Source organism: Podarcis raffonei, chromosome 7, assembly GCF_027172205.1.
Source record: "Podarcis raffonei isolate rPodRaf1 chromosome 7, rPodRaf1.pri, whole genome shotgun sequence".
Lineage (NCBI taxonomy): Eukaryota > Metazoa > Chordata > Lepidosauria > Squamata > Lacertidae > Podarcis > Podarcis raffonei.
Window position 1 is genome coordinate 35,036,813 of NC_070608.1, and position 23,590 is coordinate 35,060,402.

Genomic DNA, 23,590 nt, shown 5'->3' on the forward strand with positions numbered 1-23,590 from the left:
GCATTATCAGCACCATGATGTAACCAACTGAGCTATTCAGGTATCTACCTCCTTTTTAAAATGTATTTTATTACTATTATTTGTATTTTTAAAGATTTGCAGTGTGTTTCCAATAAACAATAACTTTGCAATACAGTAACGGAAATTCCCAACTAAAAACTTTACACTAAACTGAAGAGAACGTATGGCTGTGTTGTCATTATACTTCCTATTTCAATACATCAAGAAAAAGCCCATTTCTCAATAAATTTATGGGGAGTTAAATACCACTCATAAAACATCTTATAAGTACGGAAATTGATAAAATGCATGTTGCTACAGAAGAATGCATCCTAGTCAAGACCATAGTCTTCCTTTGATTCATAAAGTACTCCAAAATTCGTATATTTTTCAGACTCACGGCATGCTGGTGAAAGAGGAAATTAAGGCTGCTATCCAAGCCCCACATGCCCAGGAGTAAGCCCCATTCAATTCAATACGACTTACTCCTGAGTAGAACTGGCTAATAAGGCTGCCTGCATTCCCAAACTAGAGATGAAGAGCCATTCAACGCAGCGGGGCTTACTTCCGGGTATACATACACGGGACTGCGCTGCAACACTTCCTTTTCAACCTGCGGTAGCAAACCCCCGTGGAACACCCACAAATAAATCCCGCTGAACAGGAGCGGGACTCGCTTCCCATAAGCGCTCACACAATCGCTCTGTTTACCCTTTTCGCCTACAAGCCCCGCTCGCGCCATACTCTCGCGTGACAGCGAAAGCTCACGACGCCGAGAAAGGTCTCCCTGGGACTTGTAGTTTCTTAGGTCCACCTTAAAAAAAAAAAGCCTCACCGGCTCCAACCCACAATGCCGCGGAAGTCCAGCCAGCCGCATTTAACCAATTAGAGACGCGCGTAACAAGGCGAGCCGCGACTGGCCAGGAGGTGCTTTCGGCTGCAGCCAATGGGGTCCCCCGGAGCGCCGAGGTGCCGGAGACCTGTGAGCGTCCGCCTGGCTGGGTGAATGTTGTCTCCGGGGGTAGAAGGTTCCAATCCTGCTGACCTCTGGCCGGGCGCCCCGGGGTGCAAAGCGCCTTCTCCCCGCCCGGCCTCCTTTCGCACGAGGGCGGCCTCCGCGGCAGCAGATACGTGACCTGGACCGTTCCTTCTTCTGGCGGGGCGGGAGCAAGAAAGCGCCTCCCCTTTCGCATCCTATGAAAGTGAGGGCGGGGAATGGGGGATCTTCGGAGTGGGGAGTCGGTGGGGAGAAGGAGCCTGGTGAGGGTTTAAGGGCTATTGGGCCCCTGAAGGCAGGGGAAGCCAGACCAAGGGGAGTGACCCCGGGCAGGGTAACATAAGAGTCCTCTGACCTCTTCCCACCCCAATCACAAGCTCTTATTTTAAATCACCAAAACATCAGGGGTTTCTAATGGCTGCTTTTCTCTCACAGTATCAGCTTATGTATGTTTACTTTGAATTAAGCCCAATTTCGTTTAGTGGGGCTTAGTCCCTGCTAGCCTAAAGTGTGGTACTATGTGGGTCTACTCAGATGGAAATTCCATTGGGTTCAATGGGCAGCCCTCCCAGGTAATTGGGGATATGATTGCAGTGGAAGCTGATTTCAGTTATCTGGCCCTGGGGAATGGGGAGGAGGTTTAGGCGCTGGCGCGTAAGGTAGCAGTCCCTTGTGTACTGAACTTTCGATATTTTTGCGATACAAACCAGTATGTGAAATAGTACAAATGACCAACATAGCACCTTGGATGTCCACATCTGGGAATAAGTTCCGTCGCAGTGAGCTAGATTTACCTTTGGCTGACTATTTGGTTAACGGTTGTTTCATTTTAGAAAAGGCTTGCTGCAGCATCTAAGACTTGGTGTTTGAATATAGCCACAGTGCTATATGGTGAGTTGCTTTTGTTTTTCAAAAGAGAAACAAAAGTGATTTCTTTGGGTCTTGATTTTTTTTATCAGACTGTGCATATGCTTGCAAGTAAGTCCTATTGAAACAAGTAGGACTTCTAAGAAGGCATGCGTACACCTGGCAGTGTTTGAGTATGAACTTGTGCATGCTTACCAGGGAGCAAGCCCTACTGGCAGAGTGGGATTTATGAATAAACATGCATATAGGATTGTGCTATGTACTGAAGTAAGTAAAAAACAACAGTGAAATAGATGAGGCATATTTGTTTTAATGAATTACATATAATTCTTAATATGAGCATGTTGTCAGTCTCTGGCTCTGGTTGTGGTCAGAAGCGGTATCAAGTTTCTTTGGTGATATTTGTGTAATTCTGAATCAGTAAATAGCACAAATGTTTGTCTGTGGCCCTAAGGACCATCAATTTCAGTAAAAGCCACATACAGTATTTAGGGTTGATCCTAAGCACAGCTTTTGAAGTTAGCCTCATGGAAACATGATTTCCAGACCAGTTTAATTTCTGAATACTTTATTCATGGTGGAGTTAACTCATATTTTTAGCTCAGTGGTTTTCAGATTCCACCTTCAAGGAGCCCTTTCTGCATTGCTTTGTCTGCTGCAGAACTTGAGGGTGTCGACACTCAAGAACCTTGTGCATTCAGAATATTCTGGACCATGTTTACTAAGGTGAACCGACATTTGATAGAGGACACTGGTCATATTGGTCCTCATTGTTGCTGCATGTGAGCTGTGAGTGCACCCTGGATTATACTCAACAATGTCCTCATACTATGCAAGGAGAAATAGGCAAGCTGTCTGTCTAGGAAGCTTGGGTTGTTGTCAACATTAGCCATACTTAGAGTAGACTCATTCAAATCATTGGATATCATTAACAGGTCTGTTTCAGTGGGTTTACTCTGAGTATGACTTGGTTGGATTCAATCCCTTGACTGTCATCATGGCTCTTTCAATAGAGGAACCTATGATAAGCATATGGGGATTCTCAGGAGCAAAGTTTGAAAATTGCTATTCTAATAATCTAGTTATTGAATTTAGGTTCTGGCGGTGCGTTGTGTTTTGTTTTGCTAGGGGTGGCATGCAGCAGTTGAGAAGGTTGCCTTTCCACTACTCATGCCGTGATAAATACATATGCTGCATGAAGCTCTTTGGGCACTGGTCAAGACCTGAACAACCACATGCCTTCATTTGCTTACCCAAGAGAATTCTGTTCTGTTTACTGTATAATAGTCCCTTTAGGCACTTTCGAAAGCTGTATATGAAATGTTATGTTCACAATGCATGGAAGCCCTTGTTATATCTAAAATAGCATTTTGGATTTAGACTGAAGGCTTCACAACATTAAAAACTTGGGGCCAATTCTCACTATGTTTTTGTGCTTTGTGTGTATGTGAAGGTGAAATGCAAATGCTTTAGTGATTATTTCACCCACCTATCCCATTTACTTGCTTTTGGGGTACAGCTGGGAGTCCTTGCATATGTACAAGATGGTGATAACTGTGGATTAGGAATAATTCTTGCCCAGCAAGAATTATTCTATTACTGAGTGAATGGCTAACTTCTGATGTTGATAGCTGAAAAAGCGATAAGATGTGCTATGTATTAGATTCTTCGACTTGCTGTCTGGTTTTGGTGGAAGGAAATGGGAACTTTGAGTACATTAAAATTTAAAACAATACATACTGTGTCTTAGGTTTGCCTTTTTGTTGAATTTTGAATAGTGATCTGAGCAGCATGTGCTGACTAGTGTCTACATGTAGTCTTTTAAAAACTCCTAAAGAATTACCGTATTTTTCGCTCTATAAGACGCACCAGACCACAAGACGCACCTAGTTTTTGGAGGAGGAAAACAAGAAAAAAAATATTCTGAATCTCAGAAGCCAGAACAGCAAGAGGGATCGCTGCGCAGTGAAAGCAGCAATCCCTCTTGCTGTTCTGGCGTCTGTGATAGCACACACATTTCCCCTTACTTTTTAGGAGGGAAAAAGTGAGTCTTATAGAGCAAAAAATATGGTACTTAAGGAAATATAATTTGAACCACACCAAGCTAATGACGGTGGCCATTAACTGCACAATATTTCTAATAACATTTCTTTTCCAGCAGAATTTTATGTATGACAAGCAAAAATGAACAGCAGCATGAGCGAAGAGCCTGATGCGTTATCTGTAGTTAATCAGCTGAGGGACCTTGCAGCTGATCCCCTAAACAGAAGAGCAATTGTCCAGGATCAGGGATGTCTACCAGGCCTTATTTTATTTTTGGATCATCCCAATCCCCCAGTTGTCCATTCAGCCCTACTGGTAAGTATCATCTGTTTCCTAATTGTGCAACTTTTTTCCTATGCATTCTATAGCATGACTATGTGATTGGCACTCTAAATTTCAGGATTTAATATTAAATAATCACTCACTGGCTGTTGCAACCATATTTTACACCAGTGTGTTTCCATAAAATATCTTAAAACAAAACATCTTAGAAAATTTTACTGAAGAAGAAAAGATGTAATAGCACAGATTCTTAGCCAGAGAGGATCACCTAGACGTGACAATCCCAGATGCAACAAAACTGAAATGCTGATTATGCTCATGTCACTCTGGTACATTCTGAGAAACTATGGAATTGAAGTGGAGGATTTCTTTAAAAAGAAAGAAAGAAATTTATTGATGCAAGTTTGAATGATACCGAAGTTTAGCAATGTATATCAAATATGAGAGTTCAGGAGCAGTGTTAATTCTGTTTGATGCCAGGTCCTGCCCCCACCCCAAGGTAAAAATAATCATAGTTCTCATCTTCCCACTCTCCAAATCAGAATCCAGTCCTACTGAATTAAATGGGCCTTACTCCCAGGTAAATGTATAAAGTGTAAGTTGGCAGTCTAAATTAATTAATAAAGGAACATAGCAGGTATTAGAGCAATGGACATGCTGTATCAGAGCTGTTAGGAACTAAGCAAACATTAATGCTGGCACAAGACCAATTACACAACACAATGACAACTGGTTCAAGGTCCTCTTTTTTCTGAATGTCACTTAATCGTGACACGTGCAGTCTTAGAGCTCAGAGAAAATGTGATGCTAAGTAGAACAATGAAAAACCCAAATTGTTTGTATGATAACAATTTACCTCCCAAAAGCAAACACCCATATACATACAACATCTGTCAACTAAACTTATCCTTCTCTAACTGAACAAGCTGACAGGCTTGCTCTTAAGTCTATTCATCTTAAAGATTCAGTAACATCTATCAGCATGGGATGTATGTGGAAAAAGGGTTGCAGAATAGGAGAGAGGAGGCATGGAAATGGAAGTGATCTGTGCCAAGGAAGAATTGAGAAAAGGAGGAGGGTAGAGCAAAAAGGAGTGAAGGTGAAAATGGGAGTGTAAAGGTGGTTGAAAAAAGGAGGGGTAAGAGGTATGGGTTTTCCCAGTAGTGATGTATGGAAGTGAGAGCTGGACCATAAAGAAGGCTGATCGCCGAAGAATTGATGCTTTTGAATTATGGTGCTGGAGGAGACTCTTGAGAGTCCCATGGACTGCAAGAAGATCAAACCTCTCCATTCTTAAGGAAATCAGCCCTGAGTGCTCACTGGAAGGACAGATCGTGAAGCTGAGGCTCCAATACTTTGGCCACCTCATGAGAAGAGAAGACTCCCTGGAAAAGACCCTGATGTTGGGAAAGATGGAGGGCACAAGGAGAAGGGGATGACAGAGGATGAGATGGTTGGACAGTGTTCTCGAAGCTACCAGCATGAGTTTGACTAAACTGTGGGAGGCAGTGGAAGACAGGAGTGCCTGGCGTGCTCTGGTCCATGGGGTCATGAAGAGTTGGGCACGACTAAACGACTAAACAACAACAACAAGAGGCATGGTAATGGAGCTGAAGATGAAAGGGGACGGAAGGTCTAAAGAATAGGAGGGGATGGTGAAAAGGGTGCTTTGTAGGTGCATTGTGTGGGAGGAGGAAGCTGCAGGAAGTTACCATGAAGGTGTGCAAGGGGGAATTGCGCAAAAGGAGGGGGAAGAGGCAAGGACATGGGGTGAAGGTGAAAAAGGGTGTAAAGCAGGACTGCAGAATGAGAGAGAAGTGGCTTTAGAAATGAGGTGACGGTGAAAGCGAGTTTAGTAGTTGCATTGTTGGGATGGGGAAACTGGTAGGTAGGTTGATGAGAGGAGCAAGCAGGAGTGCAGCCCCTAGTTTTATACATATATAACACAAAAACACTCCTTCAGCAGCAACAATGCAAATACAATGCTTTGAACAGCTGCACATTTAACATTCATATTTTGAGTTATCCCATTATACGCAACTTGCTGGAAATGTTAACTTAGTTTTATATGATACTATATTTGCTGATAGACAACTGAAAGAATCAGTTCTCTTAATTCAATATTTAGTCAAAATCATATTTATATAATTACTGGGATTTTTCTAGACAAGAATACACCAAAAATATTTTGGGGTGCAGCTTATTAAACTAAAATTGCATATGTTCTAACCATTACATAAAATCTCTTCAAAATTGATATTGTTTATTTTTGAGAGATGTATAAAAGAAAAATTAGAAACAATAGCATTATTCTATTAGATTACTTTAACTTGCCCTTTCTTACAGGCTCTCCGCTATTTGGCGGAATGTCGTGCCAACAGAGAAAAGATGAAAAGTGAACTAGGTATGATGCTGAGCTTACAAACGGTTGTGCAAAAGTAAGTATAGTGTGATATCTATAGTAAAAGTACACGATTTATCATAGAATCCTAGAACTGTAGAGTTGGAAGGAACCCCAAGAGTCATCTGGTCTAACCCCCTGCAGTACAGAAATCTCAGCTGGAGCATCCATGACATCCAACCTTTGCTTTAAAATCTTCCAATGAAGGTTGGAGTATGTACGTATTTCCTTCCTACCACCACCTTACGAGGGAGTCTGTACCCCCTTACAAACTATCAGATTATTGCGGTATATAGTGCATTTCTGTCTTAAAATTGTTTTAAGAATAAGGGACCTGGGAATTAGATTGCAAAGGTGGCTTCCTTGTGTAGGTTCAAGCAGATTTCTTTCATGATCTCCAATACAGTGTACCTCGGGTTACATACGCTTCAGGTTACATACGCTTCAGGTTACACACTCCACTAAGCCAGAAATAGTGCTTCAGGTTAAGAACTTTGCTTCAGGATAAGAACAGAAATCGGGCTCCGGCGGCACGGCAGCAGCAGGAGGCCCCATTAGCTAAAGTGGTGCTTCAGGTTAAGAACAATTTCAGGTTAAGTACGGACCTCCGGAACGAATTAAGTACTTAACCCGAGGTACCACTGTACATAAATTCCTGGCTTTGCATGTAACATTGAAAACACTGTGAGGATACTGGTATGTTCAGTAGTTCTTGATACTAAGTGGCTAGTTAATGAAAGCAAAAATCCAATTACTTGGCTCGAAGCATTCTATTCCAAGATAGTATGCCTCTTCCAGAGTCTCATACTGAACTACTTGAACTGAACCCATCTATTCACCCCCCCCCATTTATTATCTGCCTAAAACGATTAGCTCAGAAACTATGTATTTAATTGCACAGGAGTCCCTTTCAGGTATGATAAGATGCACACAATCCTGTAAACCAAGCCACTGCCTCAGTTTTGATTTAACACAATTTTACTTGCTTGTACAAATAATTAATCATGGTTAGAAGGTCACAAGTAGCCTTTTAAAATGGACCCTTTGTTATGACACCTTCCCCATAAAAGGATATTTGAAGAAAAAGATGCCCTCTCTGACACTACAAACAGGATTATATGGAATACTTTTAAATGGGTTGTGAACATTTTATACACTTAGCCGAAAGATAAATTATTCATGCACACTAAGAGTATTGTGCAGAGTTTGGGAATGCAGTGTTGGATGAATTGCAAGACATCGTAATAAAAGGTAATAACGCCATCTAGTGTGTCAAATTAGAACAGACCAAAATAATTCTACTTGATCAGAAGTTTTGTTATATGTTTTGTCAGAATTATAATTGTTGGTTGGAAGGAAATACATACATACTACAAATTTTCAGAATTGAAAATATTTCAGGAATTCGGAGTTCAGTAAGCATTTTGCAAAACAACTTAAACACCAACTTTTGTTTTGTGATCTTACACAGATATTATGTTCTGCAATCATGCTAAACATTAAATCTTCAAAACTGGTTAGGGGCTCATCTATAGCTGTACCAAAACACTCCCTGAATATCATTGTCCCATTCACAACCTGCAAATTTGGGTGCCATTTCTCCACTTTCCAGAGGGGAGGGTATGTGCTGAAATTCACTCTTTGCTTTAAGCAGTCATGTCACTCTATTCTTTTTTTTTTAGTGGAAACCATTATCCCCCCCCCAAGTACCTTCAAATAATAATTTTGGGCTTCATTGCATAGAATTGGAAATAGGTAGTGATGATGGAACAAGCAGTATTTTAAAGCATCCATTAAACTTGATAGCTGGGCATTGTCTGAATTCTGAGATGTTAGAAATGCTGTAGTCTTCCGTGCAAATCGAAAAGCTATGAAGGGAAAATGCTGAAACAGGCTCTTGTCTGATATGCCGTCCTTTCTTGACAGCTTGCTGGAATAAAAAGCCAAGATTGCTCAAGCTGCTATTTTTAAAAGGGGCAGCATATTTTAATTTGACGTTAGTGTATGTGAAAGATGCCAGACTGACAGTATTCCAGGCTGAGGTCAGTACCTATGGAAGGGAAATAGCCAGACTGGCAGTGGCCTTCTTCTTTTCCTCTTACTCCTTTGACTCCTTTGGGTTTTTGCAGTTACCCAAAGGAGAGCAATGTTGCTTGGTCCCTTGGTCCCTCTTTTGTCAGCTGATGCAGAAAAGTTGCTTGTGTCACTAAATACTTCCCCACTCATCATATTTTCAGTACATTAAAATGCGAAACCCATTGCTTTCTGATCAAATAAAGAACCACCCCACTTCTCTGAGGAAGAAATAAAACCCTAGTTGGGGCAATGCAGATAAGTTCAGTTGGTTTTCTGTTGGTCTAATGGTGCTGTTGGACGGCATTCTGTCAAAAGTAAGTGGCTGCTGTTCACGCTTATTGTGAAATGCAGAGTATCTGTGGGGAGAAGACAACAAGGAGATCCATGGTTTGAGACAGGAGGACGAGAATGCTGGATGGATGTTATGGGCAGAAGAGGGAGAGCAAGAGGAATATTGGAGAGAGGAGAGTTCCAGAGAAAACTTTGCAGGGAGTAGTGCTGAGGTGAAGAAGCCCAGTTCAATAGAACTCCTAGTCAGCTAGGGCTCTCTGCATAGTATGGGCAAGAAACCTCAATGGGAATTAAGTCGGTGCATACAGTTTTGATAGTCAGATGAAAACTTTTGAAATTGGGGCATTAGAAGGGTCATGCAGACAAGGTATGGAAACCATGGATGTCTGCCTGGTTTTCATGTTGTTTGGAGGGAGGGTTGTGTTGGGGGTGTGTGTTTCTGTTGCTGCTGTTGGTTTTTTTTGGATCTTTATATTTTGTTGTGATTTATATGGAAATTGTTCAGTTTGGTTGTGTATTTAATGTTTTATTTATTGTTTATAAATACTGTAGTTACGTTGTAGTTATGGGTTTTGTAATGTTGTAAACCACCTTGAGGGGGGTTTGTACTGTGGAAAGACAGCATCCAAATGAAATGAGGTATGTATGTATGGTTCCTAATTCAGCTAAAGATAACCAGACAGCCTAAGGGGAAGTTCATGCATCGCTTAGCTTCATATTGAGAACCTTCATTTTGGAAATTTATAAAACCAGGACTGTACTGCTGAGGCAAAGGGTGTTGGGATTGTGATGTGGGTGCCTTCCTTCAAAGTTTTTCTTTTTCTTTTAATTCCTCCTGTGTGGTTTGAATTGTCTGTGGGCAATTCTTGGTGAGAGGAAGGAGTACCAGGTGCAGGGGGTGCAGTTCATCTGTGTGGCTGATGAGTGGCCCCCTGCCTTGTTATTTATACTGCTCTGTCAGTGAATGGTTTCATTGTCTCCCTAGTTTTTGCAGTACACTTTTGTGCAGTGGAAGGAGTTGACTGGTGAAAGTGGTTGGTGATTGAGTGTGAGTATTGGAATCGCTGAGTGGATGGCGCGTTTGTTCATATTGGTGGGTATGAATGAGGTGTGAGTGTAGGTTGGGAAAGTGATACTGAATAAGTAGTAGGTATCATTGATACTGAATAAGTAGTAGGTATCATTGACAGGAGCTGTAAGGCAACACAGCTCCTGTCAACCTAGCAGTTTGAAAACACCCCAAAAAGTGCATGTAGATAAATAGGTACTGCTCCGGCGGGAAGGTAAACAGTGTTTCTGTGCGCTCCTCTGGTTTTGGTGTTCTGTTGCGCCAGAAATGGCTTAGTCATGCTGGCCACATGACCTGGAAAAACTGTCTGCAGACAAACGCCGGCTCCCTGGGCCTGTAAAGCGAGATGAACGCTGCAACCCCAGAGTCGTCTGCAACTGGGCTTAACTGTCAGGGGTCCTTTACCTTTACCTTTAAGGCAACACTTGAGTGTGATGTGTAGTATTTGGTGAGTCAGGATGTGCCTTGGTAAGAGGAAGGCTGAAGGGGGAAGGGAACCATGATTCTAAAGGTGCCATGTTTTTGTTCTTTCAGATTTTATTATTTTATTTCATTGCATTGCATTGTACCCTAATTTCTGAGTTATATATATCATGTTATTTGTAAATTGCTTAGAGACTGTATTAAGCTGTTAAGAAATATATTTAACAAAACTAAAATACAAAGGATTGTAAAGCAAAATCCATACAAACCTCAGTTTGCTTTGCCTTAGGACCACCACACCAGGAGAGACAAAATTGTTGGCTTCTGAAATCTATGATATTCTTCAGTCTTCCGCAATGTCCGACGTTGACAATGTGAACGAGATGAATTCACGGCGCCGGAAAGCTCAGTTTTTTCTGGGAAGTACAAATAAACGTGCTAAAACAGTCGTGTTACACATAGATGGCCTTGATGATTCGGTAAGAAAAGGGTGTTTTGGGGCATACAATGCACACTTATGTATCAAGGTGTGTGAAGGGCACCTTGTTTTCTGTAAGCATTCCTTGAGTTTACAGCTTAGACTGCTCTGTACTAAATGCCATAAACATAATAACATTTATGAAGTCTGTACCAATCTCTTAGATGTCGGTAACTTGTAGGAGTTGATCTTAGTAGAATTTACTGTGCATCAGAATTTACTGATGCAAAACGTTAAATACCCCCAAGAAGCTGACAGTATAAAGGTCACATTAAATAATTGACTGCATTAAGTTTGGACATCAGAACATCACAAGCTGCCTTCTTCTGAGTCAGATCATTGGTCCCTCTAGTTTAGTACTGTTTGCACTGATGGGCAGCATCTCTCCAGGGTCTCCCAGTAGCAGTCATCCCTACCCCTACCCAACAAGTGATACTTTATACCGGAAAAGGTTGATCAACCTAGCCATCAGATGAATGGTAATTTCCCCCCGGCGTTTTTTCTTCTTCACATCATGAGACATTCATAACAATTTATCAACTTCCCATTGTTCAGGCCTAAGGAAATGTTGAATTTTCTTAGCCTGCTCTTCCTAACATCTTTTCTCATTGCCCGAGATTTCTCTTGGCTATTGGATAACTGTTGTAATAATGAGGTCTCAGTGGATTCTCCATGCAATGTCAGAATAACTTCTATAAATTTATCCTCCATTCCCCTGTAGATAACACCCCAGGGTCATGTTTGCCTTTTTATGGCTGCCAAGCAGCATGCAAGGCTGTTTGAGCATGTTATCCACAAGTGCCCTCAGGTCTCTGTTTCAGTTTTGTAGCCTTTTAAATTATCAAACCTGATCTTCTGCTGCACTGGCTTACATTTGTTCGGGGGTGGGGGGCCTAAGTAAGCCTTTTAAGAGAACCAGGTCTGTATATAGATCCCATCTTCTTTAATAAAGTCAGTGGCTGTTAATCGGATGAATAATGAGCATATTTATACCCTTGCTTTCCCAGAGTTACCTTCCTCCCCTTCTTGCCACCACCATTTTGCTCTCTCCTTATATTTCTCTCTCCCCTCCTCTGCCCGACCCGCTTCTTTAAGCCAGGTTTAATCAGTTCCAGTAGTCTTGTCCTTATTATGTTTACTGACTTGGTAGCTCATTTGTTTGCCCATCACTGTCTCTAAAGCTTCTCTAAAAGCCAGAAAAATGCTGCCTGTTTCTGTTTTGCCTGCCAATTTAAATACGCGTTACCACTGTAAATGGTCTGTGGTCAGCATATCTCAAAGCTGCCTGTATTGCTCTCCTAAAACAATGCTAATGCAGATCCTTGCAGTTTTACTCCTCTCTGTTTAGGTAAAGCTGCTTGTTTCTAGTAGCCAGCATGCAGTAAGAAATGTAGACATACTTAATTTGGAGGGCTTCCTTAACTGCTGATGGCCTGGCAGCATATTCCTTCAAGAGCAAAAAGGGGCAAATGTGTATTAAAGTTTATTTGGTTTTTTAAGCTGTCCTCAAAACCTTTTCTGCTCTTAGGGAGATTTTTACTTGATTTTTAGTTTGTGCACAGCATGCCGTTTCAGTCTACAAAGGGCAATGAAAAACACTGTTTGTAAATCATTTTGACCTCCAAGTGCTATATTAAACTATAGTCAGCACTTGCAGCAGTTCTGAGTTTCAGGTAGGTGCTTCTAACATGGGCACCTACATTCATCCGTGAAACGTAAGCTATCTTCAAGTGTAGAAATAATAACAACAGCAACAACAACAACTGGGATAATCATGTTCTTTTTGCCTCTTTTTCTTAAGATTTTAGGCAGTTAAAAAACCCCGGAAGAACAAGCAAGCAAGCAAATGAAAACCCTAAAGGACAATAATAACTGAACAGCTGTACTTCGTTTTTCACAGAAATGATACTAATTGGTCTCTCTTGTGAAATCTTATGTAATTACTGTCTAAAGCTCTATGTATATCCCAGCAATATACTTTAGTGGGCATCATGAACTCCACTCCTTGTCACCACTCCTGCTTGCCCTGTCATCTCATAATCACCACCATAATTTGTTTTGTATGCTGCCTTTCCATAGTTAAAACCATGGTCAAGGCAGCTCGCAACGTGAAAAGATTTGCATAATTACAAGCATAACAAAAATAATCAAACAATAAATTAAACACATCAAAAAGTGCACAGCCATAATTGAACCATTTCCACATAAATCATTATAAAATGTAAAAATTAATATAATATCAATAACAGTCACAACAACCCCTAAACAATATTTGTGTGTGTGTGTGTGTGTGTGTGTGTGTGTAGGACTGTTCTTTCTCATAAATACAGACTTCCAATGCATAGTCAGGTGTATCTGCATGTTACTCTTGAGGCAGAAACCCTGATAAAATTCAGCAGTTTGACTTAATCTTGCCAAACATGAACTTGTTGGATTTTAGTTCATTTTTCTTCCAGCCTCTGTATAGAGGATGAACTTGGTGTTGGTTATCTATGCCCCAGTTACACCCCGGCTAGGTCACTGTAATGATGCTCTCTGTATGGGGCTGCTTTGAAGCAAAAAACACAACTTGAAAATCGGAGCACATTTGACTAATCTTATTTCACCTGTGTTGGCCTGATGTACATGCTGAAGTTTTACATATTGTTTCAATGGGTGTATTCTCTGGTTCAGTGGTAGAACACCTGTTTCCCATGTAGAAGATCTCAGCTGCAGCCTCTGGCATGTCCAGGTAGGGCTGGGAATGTGTCTTGCCTGAAACCCTGGCGAGCCACTGACACTCAGTGTAGATAATACTGAGCTAGCAGATGCACCAATGGTATGACTCTGTTTGAAGCATCTTCCTATGTTCCACTGTGGTTTCCAGTTCTCATGTAATGTCAGACCATAGTTTGATACTACTTATGAATGAGTCTCATGTTTGTGTGCTCCCCACGTCTTGTGTTGTTTGCGAGGAGACTGGGAGTTCCCCATAAGGTATGGACTTGGATTTGTACTTTGGCTAAACTTAGTTTTATAAACAGACTAGGCTCTGAAACCATGGTTTGATCCTTTCTTGCTCTTAAAGGAACCTGCATCCCTAAATTTGGATGCAATGGGAAACTGGTGGCTATGCAAAATAGGAGGAGGGAAGTGTGTGAGCCTGAGGCTTGTGTAGGCTTGTTAATATGGCAAAAACCATGGCTTCCTGTAACATGTGAGCCAACCTGCTGCCTTAGCCATAAACCGTGGGAGCTAGGCTTGAGGAGGGAGTTAAGAATGCAGTGCTGGTTGAGAAGAATGTGTTCGTGTAGTAAGACACCAAGCAAGCAGCTCATATACATGATTATGTAGGCCAGGCTGTGTTTCATATTGCGCTTGTGATAGTTCTAAGAGGCCACTTATTTGTATGCTGATGTCTTTGAGACACTCAGTAAATGCATGGAAGCACGCTGAGCTAACGTAGAGCAGGTGCAACTAGCACAGGTCAGTGTCGTGTTGTTGCGCAGTAGGCCCTGTCACTTGCTTTAAACGTAACCGTTCACTTGTGTGTTTTGTGAGCGGACATTTTCCTTTGCAATCAGAGTTCAGTTTGTGCAGTGCAGTGATGTCCATGAGCTGCCACAGATGAGGTAGCTGAAGGATACAACAGCTGCTTTGATGCATTCAGTCAGTATGGATACAAGGTGTCTGATAAATAGCAACTTAAACACTAACTGCTCATCAATGAGCATTGCAGTCAGTCAGAACTTAACCACAGGGGACTGTTTAGCTGATCATACGGAGAAAAGCTTGCTTTGCTTTTCAGCACTTTCCCCTCATTATTCACAGTTGATTCCATTCTGGTTTGTCGTCAAAATGTAGGCAGGAATGATGTTTTTAAATTCTCTTATGGCTAAATTCAGAGCCATTCCCTCTCCTCTTTTAAAATATATATATATATATTAAAAAGCATCATTCTGCTTCAATTCATGTGTCTTGTTTCTTAACTGATCTGTGTTTAACGTACACAATTATTTATTAGGTGTTTGCAAATAACTGGTGCCGTTAATTTTTAGTCTCGGAGAAACCTTTGTGAAGAGGCCTTGCTAAAGATTAAAGGGGTCATCAGCTTCACGTTTCAAATGGCAGTTCAAAGATGTGTAGTCCGAATCAGATCAGATTTGAAAGCAGAGGTAAGGTTTGCAGCCGTTTGCCTTTTACATTCTTCTGACGCTGAGTAATGACTTACTCACCTGCTCTTCTTTTCTGTTTTTCCATTTTCTTGTTGTATAGGCACTGGCAACAGCAATAGCATCAACCAAAGTTATGAAAGCCCAGCAAGTTGTGAAAAGTGAAAGTGGAGAAGAGGTGAGAGAACGCTTTGTAATTTAGAACGCAAGCCTGTTGGTAGCGCTGGCAATTAAAGAAAAGGAATTAAATGCAATTGGTCTATTCTTTGGGTGCAGCAATAATCCCACCGGCTGAACATACATGAAATTGTATGCAGATGTGGCTTTTTGGGGGATGTGTGTGTGTGTTGTCTCCTTTAATTTCTATTTTGAATCCAAGGCATGTTATATCTATGCAATGTAAGCAGCAGTGTGTTCATACAGGGCGCCTCACTTCCTGAAACAAGAGAAAGCTGCTTCTTTTGTGGAGCTTTCATGCCAACTGTACATGGAAAATCTGGTAGAAGTTGAAAGTGTGTCATAGGTTTAGCATTGTAGAATATTGATTTCAGTTAGCAAGAGGTGCAAAATAGCCTTATGTAATGAAGGCATTAATGTCATGTTGCTAAGAGCGTTTGCAATCTTCTGAATTACAGTGATTATATTAAGCACAAACGTTTCGGAAACTCAAATTAATTACACAGGTCTCCAAGAGCTTGGTCCAAAGCCTGCTACAGCGTAGGTAAACTCTTCCCATTGGTTGAGGGGCATGCTTATCAGGAAGTGAATGGAGGAGTTATTTTTTTTCAGACCTATAAAGTAATCTTGCATGTCACAGTTCCTAGTTTTGCTAAAACTCTGAACTATGTCTAAAACAGCAGTTGCATGAATGAGTGATGCTGAGCTTCGCAGCAAGGTCAGATTGGGTAAAACGACTTTCTGAATGCCATTAAACAGATGCTGGTTCCATTCCAAGATACTCCTGTAGAAGTGGAACAGAATACCGACCTCCCTGAGTATCTGCCAGAAGATGAAAGCCCTTCAAAGGAGCAAGACAAAGCAGTGTCCCGGGTTGGATCACACCCAGAAGGTGCAGCCAGCTGGCTGAGCTCAGCTGCAAACTTTCTCTCCAGATCCTTCTACTGGTGACTTTGAGTCAAGGCTTACAGGACTGTGTGAACCAACAGGGGGCCAGTTTTCCATTGGTGTGGTGAACTGCCAAGTGCAATTTGCAATAAGTTATCACAACAGATTTTTAGACTACACAAAACATATGCTGTCTTTTACATTTTGTTGGACATTTGGTCTTTCAGGCCGGTGAGAAAGATGGAGGCATTTGTTAATGCCCTTTCCCTCACCTCTGTTCTCATATGTTTTATTGCCTCACTTTTTAATATGGGTCCATGATTAACCAAACTTCGTTGAGTGTATAGAGCTTTAAGTTAATATTAGTGATAAACACATACAGAACCCATTCAGTACAAATCTCAGGACATCTGTACAAGGAAATTATTAGCCCTTAATTTTGCATAGATTGAAATGCCTTTTTTATTTTTATTTTTGCCTTATTTCAGATTATATATTTCCCCTGGAAGGTCATTCTAATGGGGGAAACCCGAATTGTTTACCATTTATTCCCTCCCCCTGCACACTTGGTTCATAGCTGGTATGTCATTATTCCACTTGGTGCATTTCAGCAAGAATGATTCAAACTTGAACTTTACAGCCCTTGATGTGCTGGGATTTTTGTTTTTGTTCTAAACTGTCAGCCCTTGACCACTCGCAATTTGAACATTAGTAAATAAATGAAGGTGGAAATGTGAACGTGTAAGTAAATAATCTGTAAAAAAATATGCTTGTAATGATGCCTATGACTTTGTAAATATGATCAGAAACCACTGATTGCAATTTAGGTTGGATAAAGAAGCTCTGGTTTCAAAAGTTGCAACCTGCTCCAGTGACATCTTGGTTGCAGAATTTGTCTGTGGTAGAATGTGTGATGTTGGCCTTACTCTGATAGTGTTTTCGATTGGTTTAATGAGAGCTAAAAATGTAACATAGTGGCCAGCGGGTGGGTGGGTGGGAATAAAATGCCTAATATGCCATTGTGCCACTGCCCTACAATCTAGACTTTTGTCGCTTGGTGGAAATTTCATGTATAATCCCAGTTGCCTTTTATGCTTCTCAATTCCACCTTTATACCCTTTGGACAACCATTATGAAATATGGAGCAATCCAAAAATTGTTTGTGAAGCTTGGAGCAGGGCAAAAGCCAGCATGTGCCTGATGCCCAGAGGGGGGTGGGCATCTTGGAAAAAAGTCCTTGTAAGTGCACTCACCTAGTCTAGACAACAAGGAAACCTGCGCCTGAAGAATTGGCTTCATTTGGCGATCTTGCAGACAATTAAGGTGCTTGGACCATCGCATCTTGTCTCTGCCTAGCTTCCAGAAAGGATCATGCAAGTAAATATTCAGTAGGCAAAATATTAAGCATAGCAATTAGGTTACTGAAATATTGTCTGGGATGTTTCTCAGTGCGTTAGAAAACCTTGTACGCAACTGCACCACAGGAATACAGCTGTGACACTGCGATGCGACCCTAAAGTTGATTCTGCAGTGCTTCTTTTTGTGGTGTGATCCATACAAATTTTTACTTAAATCAGTGACGTACACGTATCAAAGCAGTGCTTTTGCCCCTTTGGAGGTCTTATCTCTGTGTCTTGCACAGTAGCAGTAATTAAGTAGCATCAAGACGCTTATTAGTAAAAACAAAATTGCAGGGGGAAGTGTAAAGTTCTAATGACAAATCAAAGTTCTCATAAATTCAGCCTACTTTTGAGATAAAGAGCTTACTTTCAGATTTTATTTCTATTTTTTAACGTACCTAGTTTATTTGGTTGAAGTTTACACGCACATAATACAAGCTTTCTAAGGCATGTATTAAATTGTATTAAATATGTATTTCGAAGCATATTGCTGTCTAGAATGTTACAGTACCAAATGTGTTTGCAAAGCCCTCTGTTGTGTAGCCATGGATACAATGTTTACTTTTTGTTTTAACATCTCTCTCTCTCTGTGCAATTTGCATTGCCGCACACCTACTGCACTACCTGACACACCCCTTTGGATATTAATGGTTCAGTACAAGTAGATATTAAAACTTGTGTAATCAATCTGTAGGTATATTTTTTTTTCCTTTGGTCAGTATTGCAGCTCTCCCAGTTAAAGCATCTATAAAAGAGCTTTGGAAATACTGTAAAATAAAAGTGTAATATAATGAACTGGCATTCCTCTAGTTTTATAAGAGTTTTTAAGGGTTTTTGTCTCTAGAGCAGGAATGGGGAACCTGTGGCCATCCAGATATTGCTAGATCACAGCTCCAGTCATCCTCCCCGTTAGCGACACTTTTTGGGACTACAGGGAGAATATCTGGGTGGCCACAGAGTCTCCATCCCTTTCTTTAAAGCTGGTGCTTTTTGCTTTCAGAATTCATAAGGATCAAAATGTGCTCATGGTCACAATTGAGGGAGCAGGACTGCACCTTGTATTGGGGGTGCCTGTGTATTGATAACGAGAAACTATTATTATCCATGGAAGTAGAGTTCAGGTTGCCATGTCCGTGGATGCAAGCTACAGAACGCTGCTTGTTAGGAGAAACAAGGTATGGATTCTAGTATATGGTATATGAGACTTGATTCAGCTCTACTACTTACTATTCCATTGTTGAAGGCCTTGTCCCCTTGCCCTTGGCCCCCTATTATGATGTCATGATTGGTATCAAAACGCTATCGGTTTTCTTTATTCTTCCAAAAGTCAGATTACTCCATTTAATTTGCTAGGGAATGTGTATTCTGATTAGATGCAATGTCCTATTTTTAATAGCTCCAAATCTCTGTGTGTCAGAGTTGAAATTTCTCAGCATTCCTCTTAAGCCCTATTCTTATGTATTCTTATCAATTGACAAGCACAAAGTCTTGGTTTTATTTTTGGCTCCCTCTTTACTTTGCCCCCCCCCCCATATTTAGCCTGTAACCAACTCTTGTTTTTCCAATATTGCAGAAATGCAACCTTTCCACCCCTCTCAGCAAAAGCCAACCTTCACACTAGTCCTCTCTCACCTGGATTACTGCAACGGTCTGCACTCTCATCTTCTATTCTTGTATGTCATCCCACAAATTGAAGTTTTCCTTCCGAAGCTGCTTTCTGGGAGGCATCATATTTTAAAATAAAAAGTCTCCATATTGGGGTTCACTCTTTTTCTTTTAAATTCATCTTGAAATTTCATACATGTTCTGCCAATGCTGCACTAGATGGCAGCATAGAAATATTATTGTAGAAACTCAGTATCTGAGAAAGAGACTGGACTGCAAGCTTTTGAATTGCACTTAGTTTTGATTTTTGGATGCATGATGATTTATCCTGGCATTTTGCAATATGTAGATTAGCAGCAGGATAGGCCTATGAACTGATGGACTACTTCTGTCTGTCTGTCTGTCTGTCTGTCTGTCTGTCTATCTGTCTATCTGTCTGTCTCTCTTTCTCTCCGTCCCTCTCTCAGTATCTGGTAGTAGATTCCTCAGGGGTTTTTTTAGTGTTCTCATAGAATTTTAATTTTTTTTATGCTGAGGTGGAGAGCCAACACAGGAAATGTGTGGTTTTCATATGTTCTTTCTTTTTTGACATGAATAATGTATATGGCTAAGATGGGAAGAGTTGGAAAAACTGCACATTGGAATGACAAGATATATAATTTCAAAACATAATGCCAATCCACCTATCCAAGTAACCTGCAAAATATTTGAATATTCAAAAGTTTTGGTATTGGGCTGTCTATATCATTTTGTAAATCATACAACAGTAAGTCTACATGAAAAAAGGCTATCATGGGTGCAATCTATCATATTTTTTCCTGCACAATTTTCCTTTAAACAAACAAATGTATTTTTTTTAATGAACCAAAGTTGTGCAAGAGCAAACTGGTAGGTAGATATTGCCTTGTGTGTGTCTATATATTCTAGTTGTTTTTGCTACTAAAGCATCCTCTTATGTTCCGTACCAATCTTACAGCACAGTCCTAACCATGTCTGCTTAGAAGTTAAATCTTATTGGACTCATTGGGGTCTACTCCCAGGTAAGTCGGGTTAGGACTGCATCCTTAGATGTTAGAGAGCCTGTGGAGTGTTGGGGATGGGCTATTGAACTTGAACTGCAGATGATGTATGTCCAGATTTTGCTCAGTGATGAACTGAATGGTCTAATCACTTTTGGACCCTGCTTTGGGATGAGGTAGCCTCTTTTACCCCCATCAAAGTGAATCAGTCAACTGACTTCCAAGATCTTTTATTTTCTGTTTACAGCAGGTAATTGTGTGCAGGTATTTGGGGCCGTTTTCTCACATCAAAGTATATTCTGACCATGCTATCCTTGCTTGGGTACAATGCTGAGGTTATTTATAGGCCAGTGGTGTAGAATACGACCATTTTATGAAAAAAAAAATCTGGAAAGGGAATTGGTACCATATACACATTTGAGATATAATTGTATGTATAATTAGAAAGAATCTAATAAACCTAGGGTCTCGTTCCCCATTTCCTTTATATTTTCAAGGCTTCCAAGATCTGTGCTTAGGATTTTGCAAAGGTTAGAATTTTATACTGGTTGGGTGCTTAGTGATCAAAAACTGAGGGGAGAAAAAACCAAACAGTTTTTTTCCTGGCACACTAGGAAAGGGGGCTCCTGAATGGAGAGGTAGCCAAAAATCTTATTTCCTTCCCCAGACTCTGAGTTGGTACTTGGTAAGATGTTTTAATGAGCGCTGGCAGTTCCCCAAAAAGCAGAGTTGAATGGTACATGAAGTACTCAAGTGATAGACCAGACAGGTTGTGTAGAAGGGATTGTAAGGGGGTTTCAAGAGTTGACTGTTTCACCTCCTGTAGAAATCAATGCTTGTATAAGACAGTAAAAAACGCATCGGTAAGAGGCCTGGTTTGCAGAAGCAACTGATAAGGTGGCAATGTCAGCCTTGTTTGGAAGTTCATCTCATTGCATTGAAAGAAAGCAGGGCTGTGCTGGCTAACTGTGCCCCAACTTGCACCCTAGCTAGCCCTACCAACGACATCTGCACATGCAGCACAAATGTCTGTGGGAAGAGAGCATTCTCATATGCAGCTGTATTATGTGAAGGCTTTCATACACTGTGGGACCCACAGAAAACCACAGTAGGTCCCACATTAGGTGGTCCTCATAATTTTCTGCTGAGGCTTTGCAGCAGCACTTTTTTCAAATTAAGAAGGTGTGCCTATATTTCTGTGTGGTAAACCTCCCCTGAAACTCCCTACATATTTAAATACTCTGGTGTATTGAGGGAGGCACTATAGACACTTGCATTCCCCTCTCTTCCACCCTCAGCTGCTAGATATATTTGTGTGTGTTTTGGGGAGTGAGATGAGAGTCCTATAGACTAGCAGGTAGAAAAGCCTGGAAGATGTCTCCCTTGGTGACGGAGCATTTTAAAGGGGTAGTCACCATCTCTGGTGAGGAAACTAAACACTGTATTTGGTGTTCTGGTCGTCCTCTCAAGGTGAGATAATTTAGGCTTCTTGCTTCTTTACCTAAGTGTTTTGTGGAACTGTTGGGACTACTTGGAAAGGACAGAGCAGATGCAACGACCGCATAATACAGATCAGTGTTTAAAAAGGGACAGGGAAGCTGTGGCTCTCCTGATGTTGGTCTCCAACTCCCATCAGTTCCAACCTAGCTTGGCCAGTGCTTGGGACTGATTAGAGTTGGAGTTCAACAACTTCTTAAAGACCACAGCTTCCCCATCCCTCCTCTGAGTAATGTAGTTGTATTCTTTAGGTGAAGCTAAGTCTTGAGTCCCATCAGGGGAAAAGGTGGGGTATAAATATAATGGTTAATAATAATAATAATAATAGTTGGGGAATATATGTCACAGATTAGCTTTTTAAACTCATCACGCAGCTCCACATCCTGACTTTCATTTTATGAAGTTGCTGTAAGGAAATAGAATCTTAGAATTACAGATCCCTGAGGATGATTTAGTCAAATTCCCTGCAATGCAGGAATATGCAGCTGTCCCATACATGGATTGAACCTGCGACCTTGCTGTTATCAGCACCATGCTTTAACCAACTGAACTATTCAGGCGTGCATACATATATTTCATCCCTTATAATGAGAGCCTCATGATGTGTCTTTATTTGTCACTGATAGATCTAATGCTAGACTTCTTGTTGGGCTCAGTCTATAGCCACCAGCTTTTCCGGAGATCAGTGGTCCACGACAGATCTACAAAACTCGATCCTAGGAAAGCTGCAAACATATATAAGTTTCACAAAACTGCACAGGGACAACGCAATGCTGACGGTTCTCCAAAATAAATCAAGCCAGCGGCACTCCCACACCCTGCCGAAAACGTACAAGGAAGCCCTAATGTTCCATACTGGCATAAGGCAAAGTGGAAAGTTGTGGGTGTTGTTGATTCTGCTACCAAATATTTTGATACCAATTACAGAGCGGTGCAGCTAGGGATGTTTTCAGCACAGTTATGAGACAGAAGTACAAATACTGAGTCAGATCATAAAAGTGCAGAAAATCGCTTGCACCACAACAGATGTATAACAGCAGACGCTTATGTATAGCAGAATATGAATCAGAGAGGCCAGGCACAACACTGCATTTTATGTAGATGGTTGTGGCTTATGTCTTGCATGTGGAGGAGTAGGAATGAATGATTAAAACAAAAATATTCTGAAGATCTGCTACTGTCTTGCTCTGTTCCTTATAATGCAGGGCGCGAGGAAATGGGTGGCCCTCCAGATGTTCGAATCTAGCTCCCATCAGTCCAAGATAGCTTTGTGTATGGGCAATCTATCCCAAATATATTTGTGTTTAGAGGAGTTTAGTGAACTAACTTGGTTGCCCTCTTCCTGCCCCTGTTCCTTCCTTTTCTTCCTCTCTAAGCTCTTTGATGGCTGAAAAACAGCCTTTAATTTCCTAGTCCTAATCTGTTGGAAGAAAGTGATAGTGCTGAATACCTTCAACTTCTTTGATGTTAGACGTTGTTTGAAGAAAGTAAGGCACTGGGAGATGTGGTTAATGAATAATCTGCATGTAGCTAGTAGCATGTAGGCTGTCAGGCAAGCCATGCAGGCTAACAGGTTAGCTATCTATAAATCGGGTACAGTTTTTAGAAGCTCATGCATAGACTGATCAATCACAGGGCCCTGCAAACTGAGGCTACTTGTGGGAGTCGCTTCACCACTTCTTGAGGGCTTCCAAGTGGCAGATCGAAGTGCTTGTTTGGTAATGTATATAATGCTTGCTGTTTAGAATAAAATACTTAATCTTCTCACTCACTTGTGTTTGCATTGCCTCCGATTCTCATTTTAAATGAGCCACCTTGCATTTGGCAAGACACTTTGTCAGGGATGATGGGAGTTTCTACCCCAGCAAAAATTGGGGAACCACAGACTGCCATGGAATTTTCACAATGAATTGTGTTGTTTTTTTT

General features: G+C 41.1%; 1 protein-coding gene across 4 annotated transcripts; it reads left to right on the plus strand.

Moving 5' to 3' along the window:
- The first annotated feature begins 925 nt into the window (after nucleotides 1-925).
- ARMC1 (armadillo repeat containing 1) lies at nucleotides 926-18,338 on the plus strand. 4 transcript variants are annotated; one of them, XM_053396026.1, is made up of 7 exons: nucleotides 926-1,202; nucleotides 4,023-4,222; nucleotides 6,536-6,627; nucleotides 10,739-10,928; nucleotides 14,965-15,081; nucleotides 15,182-15,256; nucleotides 16,015-18,338. In XM_053396026.1, exons 2-7 carry the CDS (start codon nucleotides 4,049-4,051, stop codon nucleotides 16,204-16,206), a joined length of 840 nt encoding a protein of 279 aa, XP_053252001.1. In that variant the 5' UTR covers nucleotides 926-1,202; nucleotides 4,023-4,048; the 3' UTR covers nucleotides 16,207-18,338. The 4 variants fall into 4 exon arrangements, with proteins under 4 accessions (XP_053252001.1, XP_053252000.1, XP_053252004.1 ...); XM_053396025.1 differs by having other exon boundaries at nucleotides 4,026-4,222; XM_053396029.1 differs by lacking the exon at nucleotides 926-1,202 and adding an exon at nucleotides 2,520-2,590.
- The last annotated feature ends 5,252 nt before the right edge of the window (nucleotides 18,339-23,590 follow it).

Bases quoted from the DNA above. Each gene is read 5' to 3' on its own strand.
- ARMC1 (XM_053396026.1), top strand. From the start codon at position 4,049: ATGAACAGCAGCATGAGCGAAGAGCCTGATGCGTTATCTGTAGTTAAT. The intron at 4,223-6,535 runs GTAAGTATCATC...CCTTTCTTACAG, and splicing joins TTGTCCATTCAGCCCTACTG to GCTCTCCGCTATTTGGCGGA. The intron at 15,257-16,014 runs GTGAGAGAACGC...GCCATTAAACAG, and splicing joins AAAGTGAAAGTGGAGAAGAG to ATGCTGGTTCCATTCCAAGA.